The 5,468-nt window shown below is 30.1% G+C and overlaps 1 protein-coding gene across 1 annotated transcript; it reads left to right on the top strand.

Moving 5' to 3' along the window:
* The first annotated feature begins 857 nt into the window (after positions 1 to 857).
* Positions 858 to 5,123, top strand: LOC111614150. Its single transcript, XM_023355531.1, has 2 exons — positions 858 to 959; positions 4,767 to 5,123. Exons 1-2 carry the CDS (start codon positions 865 to 867, stop codon positions 5,077 to 5,079), a joined length of 408 nt encoding a protein of 135 aa, XP_023211299.1. The 5' UTR covers positions 858 to 864; the 3' UTR covers positions 5,080 to 5,123.
* The last annotated feature ends 345 nt before the right edge of the window (positions 5,124 to 5,468 follow it).

The following is a 5,468-nucleotide window of genomic DNA, read 5'->3' on the forward strand; positions in this document are numbered from 1 at the left end:
TGCATTTATTATTATAAGTATACTTATAAAATTTAATTAAAATCAAGTATTTAGTTATAACAAATTACAAATTCTGTATTTAAAATGTACTTTTGATAAAAGGTAATAATAATATTAAAATTTAAATTTAATATAGTAGTACTCATAGTCTTATTTTATTGCACTAAAATATGACGGGCGCTTAAGGTTTATTTTTTTAACATAATAAAATAATCGTAAATATCTTTTAGAAAATTTAATTGTTTGTAATTAAAATTATATAACAAGTCTAAGGGAATACTTCATTTTAGAACAAAGTGAAAAAATATAGGCCTATATAAATGTTGGTACTGTACTTCTTTTCTAACTAGAACCAATGCGCCTCGCCATATTGCCCCCACTGGCTCGCCAGAAACTTTCGTCCACTATTGGCTTGTCTGCCCGCAATACACACGAGCCCGCCAAGAGCTAGGCCGTTTCTTAACCTTGGACCTCACTATCGTCCGTACATTAACTCCGATATACTTTCCTCATAGTCTCATACTGACCTTCCTCCTCGCCAACATATCGAAATCTTGGATCGTTTTGTTCACTGCACCACCCGGTTTACCTAATTTCTAAGCGGGGTGATTCGGGGAAAAAGCCAACAGGCTAGAGTCTCCATATTAAATTAATAACACAAGACAAGACCTTCTAATTAGTAACTCGTCTTGAGTCTAAATAAAACTTGCCAACGGAGTTTACTTTATTTTCAAAGTATTGAACAAAATTTCGATTTATTTCAAAGATTTATTTATAAACTATAGTAATAAAATTTATTAAACATTTTTATTTACGTTAAAAACTGATAAACATGATATTTTTCTTTCCGTAGAATATCAAATTATGTATGCGCAAGGCGGTTTTTATCCCGTTACCACAGTGTCAACTCCACCGTTATGTACACTGATTCCAGCAAGTGAAGGGTTTCAAAATTCATGGTATATATTCCTACTTTTGTATAGAAATAATGTCATTAGTTTTTTACGTTAAAATATAATGGAACCTCTGTATACGACCTTAATCCGTTCCTGATGTTTGGACTTATACCAAATTGGACTTGTACCAAATCAACCTTTTCCATAAGAAGTAATGTAAAAATGATTAATCCGTTCTCATGTAAAAAAAACGGCTGGCTTTAAACACCTCGCTTTCCTGGCTAGTTCCTGCTTGATTTTCCATGAGGTCAGCATGTATCTTTTTAGCTTTCTCGCAAATAATTGCTTCCGATACACTGTCTCCAGCACATTGTTTTTCAGCTATCCAAAGCAAAAGCAATTTTTCAACATGATCTAATGTCTTCGATCTCTGTTTAGAAATTGATTTAACCCCTTTCGCAACATTAGCAGATTTAATAATGTCTTTATTTTTTATGATTGTCGATATCGTCGTTCTCGGAATACGGTATGCAACAGTTAAAATCTCGAACACTCATGCCACCTTCGTATTTCTCAACAATCTCTTTTATCAGTTCCATTTGTGATTCTAGTCATTGTTTTAGTTTTCTGTTGCTTTTCATTTGCCTTTTTTCATTTCATGATTAATAAAAATAATAAAATTTTACTTACAAATTAAAATCAGAAGAAATTTAACAAAGTTATAAACCGTGGCACCGTGAACGTCTAGTCTAATACACCAATTCTGAACGTCTAGTCTAATACTACTTGTTCATAGATGGCACGTATAATTGAATTAAGTCGTATACAGAACAAAAGTCGTATAGCGAGCAAAATTTGTTTTGTCCAAACAGGACGTATTCCGAATTGGACGTATTCTAAAGCAGACGTATACTGAGATACCACTGTAATTGAAAAAAATGTTTGCATTGTTATAGTTAATACCGTGGGAAAACATTTATCTAATAATATAGGTTAATCGTAAACTAATGTGTAAGTATATTCAGTATCGAATATATCGAATATTTGATATTTTGAATACTTAAAACTTAATGAACCGAAATGAACAAACCATCTGCTCTATAGAAATACAAACAAAAGTCTCTATCACGTGTCAGATAATTTAACAAAGCACATGGTTTCGTTTTTCACTTGAGACAAAACTTTTGTTATATGTGATCAGCCATTCTATTAGAGAATTTCATATTTAACGAATAACCGTATCTGCTTTCTAATATAGATTTCTTTTATATTAAAATTTCGTGTTCTGGTATCATCTTATCTTTAGAATGAATTTGAAAATTGGCAATGAATCATTATTTAAAAGATTTGATTATTATTTATTAAGAAAAAACAGAGTTAAAGTACTTAAATTATGTATTTGCTATAATAATTTGATAATCTTGAAGCTTTTCAGAAACAATTTTAAAAACATTTTCCAGTTAGAGAGAATTCGACAAGATCCTTTCTTACTTTTTGGAAATAAAGGCTAAAATTGAACTTTCGAATTAGTAAGAACTTTATAGAAACAAAAACAAATAATTTAAAAACAAATCTAATAGATTAGAGATTCCATTTGTTTAAAATGAAATTAACAAATATTTTGCTTGTTAATTTCGTTTTGTTTTCAGATAAGCTAAACAGAATTTCATATTATATACTAACCAGGTTAATTTTAATTTATATGAATATATACATATTAAGCAAAAATATTGTATTTATATAACACGATAGAATTACCGTATATTTCCGCAGATAAGATGAGGTATAAATTTTCGTCTGTTTTATTGTTTTAGCATATATCTGTCCTATAAGACGACTCACAAACTATCAACGGCCTATGAATTTAGTTCAGATCAGTGATCGTCATCTAAATAATAATAATACTGTATAGCCTATACGGAATTATGTCTTATTCACAATTTTTCGAACGAACAAATTTTATTTTCTCGCATCTAGCAGCATGCCTTGCGATAGTTGCAAACATTCGCAATGATTCGGGCATTTGGATAATAACCTAGACTATTTACAAAAACGTCGTATGGGCTATTCTATTTTGTGGACATGCCCTACTCTCTACTGGTAAATAATTACGGTTTGCCCGTTTTTTTATAATGGTCTTAATTTACGTAAATTTCAATCTAATTTTTTTGTATCTGTTCTAGAAGACGACCCCAAATGTTGGGGGCCGTTTTTNGTGAATATAATATAATATATATATATATTTTAAGAATTATATTTTTTTTATGAGAATTATATTTAGTTAATTATTCTGTTAACTTTTTGCCAGTAGATGGGGCGCTACGTGTAAAGCCAGCAATCAGATAGAGAGAAAGTTATCGATATATCGAACTCAAATCGATAATTTGGTGGGTGGGATGTACGACATTATCTATGTTGAAAGTATTTGAACGTAACTGCTTAGTTTCGTAGCAATTGGTCGAACGGCCTGGAAACGGTTTTATCGCTGGCGCAGATTTTGAAATGTAAATGATATAAACCTGAAATACAGATAACATCAATGAATTTCCTTTACACAAAATAATTTCTGACTACAATCAATGGTATATATATTACGACTAAGCACGTAAATTGGATAAAGCTAGGGTCATTGGCTAATGCTAGATTTATCGAATCCGCTCGGTTAAAACAAGTAACAATATTTTTGATTCTTTGCAGACACACTAAGGTGACATATATCAACACTTGGCAACTTATTGACTATTTATTCAGTTGGTGAATAAATAGCCAACTGAATAAATAGTCAATAAGTTGCCAAGTGTTGATATATGTCACCTTAGTGTGTCTGCAAAGAATCAAAAATATTGTTACTTGTTTTAACCGAGCGGATTCGATAAATCTAGCATTAGCCAATGACCCTAGCTTTATCCAATTTACGTGCTTAGTCGTAATATATATACCATTGATTGTAGTCAGAAATTATTTTGTGTAAAGGAAATTCATTGATGTTATCTGTATTTCAGGTTTATATCATTTACATTTCAAAATCTGCGCCAGCGATAAAACCGTTTCCAGGCCGTTCGACCAATTGCTACGAAACTAAGCAGTTACGTTCAAATACTTTCAACATAGATAATGTCGTACATCCCACCCACCAAATTATCGATTTGAGTTCGATATATCGATAACTTTCTCTCTATCTGATTGCTGGCTTTACACGTAGCGCCCCATCTACTGGCAAAAAGTTAACAGAATAATTAACTAAATATAATTCTCATAAATATGAATGCAAATGAATGTTGTTGTAAATTCAAAATTTTAGGATTCATTTTCATTGATACAAGGAAGACATTTCAATCNTCTTACTTTTTCGAAATAAAGGCTAAAATTGAACTTTCGAATTAGTAAGAACTTTATAGAAACAAAAACAAATAATTTAAAAACAAATCTAATAGTTTAGAGATTCTATTTGTTTAAAATGAAATTAACAAATATTTGCTTGTTAATTTGGCTTTTGTTTTCAGACAAGCTAAACTGAATTTTATATTATATACTAACTAGGTTAATTTTAATGTCATAATATGTATATGAGTATATACATATTATGCAAAAATGTTGTATTTATATGACACAATAGAATAACCGTATATTTCCGCAGATAAGACAACTTTCAGATAAGACGAGGTATAAATTTTCGTCACCGTTTTATTGTTTTAGCATATATCTGTCCTATAAGACGACCCCAAATGTTGGGGCCGTTTTTTATGATTCAACTATCGTCTTATCTGCGGAAATCTACGGTACTTTTAATTATAGATAATCATAATCAGAAAGAGAATACATGAATAATTATTTTATACAACAATATTTTATACAAATACTAACTTTCAGGCATCAGTTTAATTACCAGACATCACCTCGACCCTTCATATCCTATCAATTGCGAACTCGAGATATGGTAGAACAGTCTACTAAATCGGTGAAAAAGAGATTCGACGAACAACCTCTGGACCTAACTTTGTCCAGAGAGGAATCGTTCATGGATACGACGCTCGCATCATCCCAGGCTGAAAATATTATTAAAAATACCGTTCAAAGTATTTTACCACGTCACTCCTTGCCAATCAAGAAACGTTATCGCGACTACTGTATAGAAGAAGAATCCAAAGAAAATATTAGTGTGGAAGGTAAGTCAGTTGTTTGATATAGGTTAAATAATAATAAAACAAAGTTCTGTAAATAAATGAAATTATAATTTAATCAAAGCAGGAAAAACGTGCTAAATGCATTTCTTTATACGGAATTAATACGAAAAAATTAGAAACTAAAATTTTCTATCATTCGGATTTAAAATAATCATTTATCAAATTTAAATTTTAAAATTCAAGCTTTATTTTAATTTTATCTTTAGAGTAAAGTGGAGAATATTTTTAATTACTTTATTTATTAAATTTAATCAATACATATATTAGATCAAGTAACGGTATATTATATTATAAGTTCGTTTTGTATATTGTTCTGTTTACAATTATCGTGCCATTTCTTTCAATATTTATTAATTTTTCGTTTGTACGAATATAAAATATCAACTGT

The sequence above is a fragment of the Centruroides sculpturatus genome, unplaced genomic scaffold, assembly GCF_000671375.1.
Source record: "Centruroides sculpturatus isolate CEXI.00-Female unplaced genomic scaffold, Cexi_2.0 scaffold2050, whole genome shotgun sequence".
In the NCBI taxonomy this organism is placed as follows: Eukaryota; Metazoa; Arthropoda; class Arachnida; order Scorpiones; family Buthidae; genus Centruroides; species Centruroides sculpturatus.

Excerpts from the sequence above, each read along its gene's own strand:
- LOC111614150 (XM_023355531.1), top strand. The coding sequence starts at position 865 with ATGTATGCGCAAGGCGGTTTTTATCCCGTTACCACAGTGTCAACTCCA. Across the intron at positions 960-4,766 it reads GAAGGGTTTCAAAATTCATG|GCATCAGTTTAATTACCAGA; the intron begins GTATATATTCCT and ends ACTAACTTTCAG.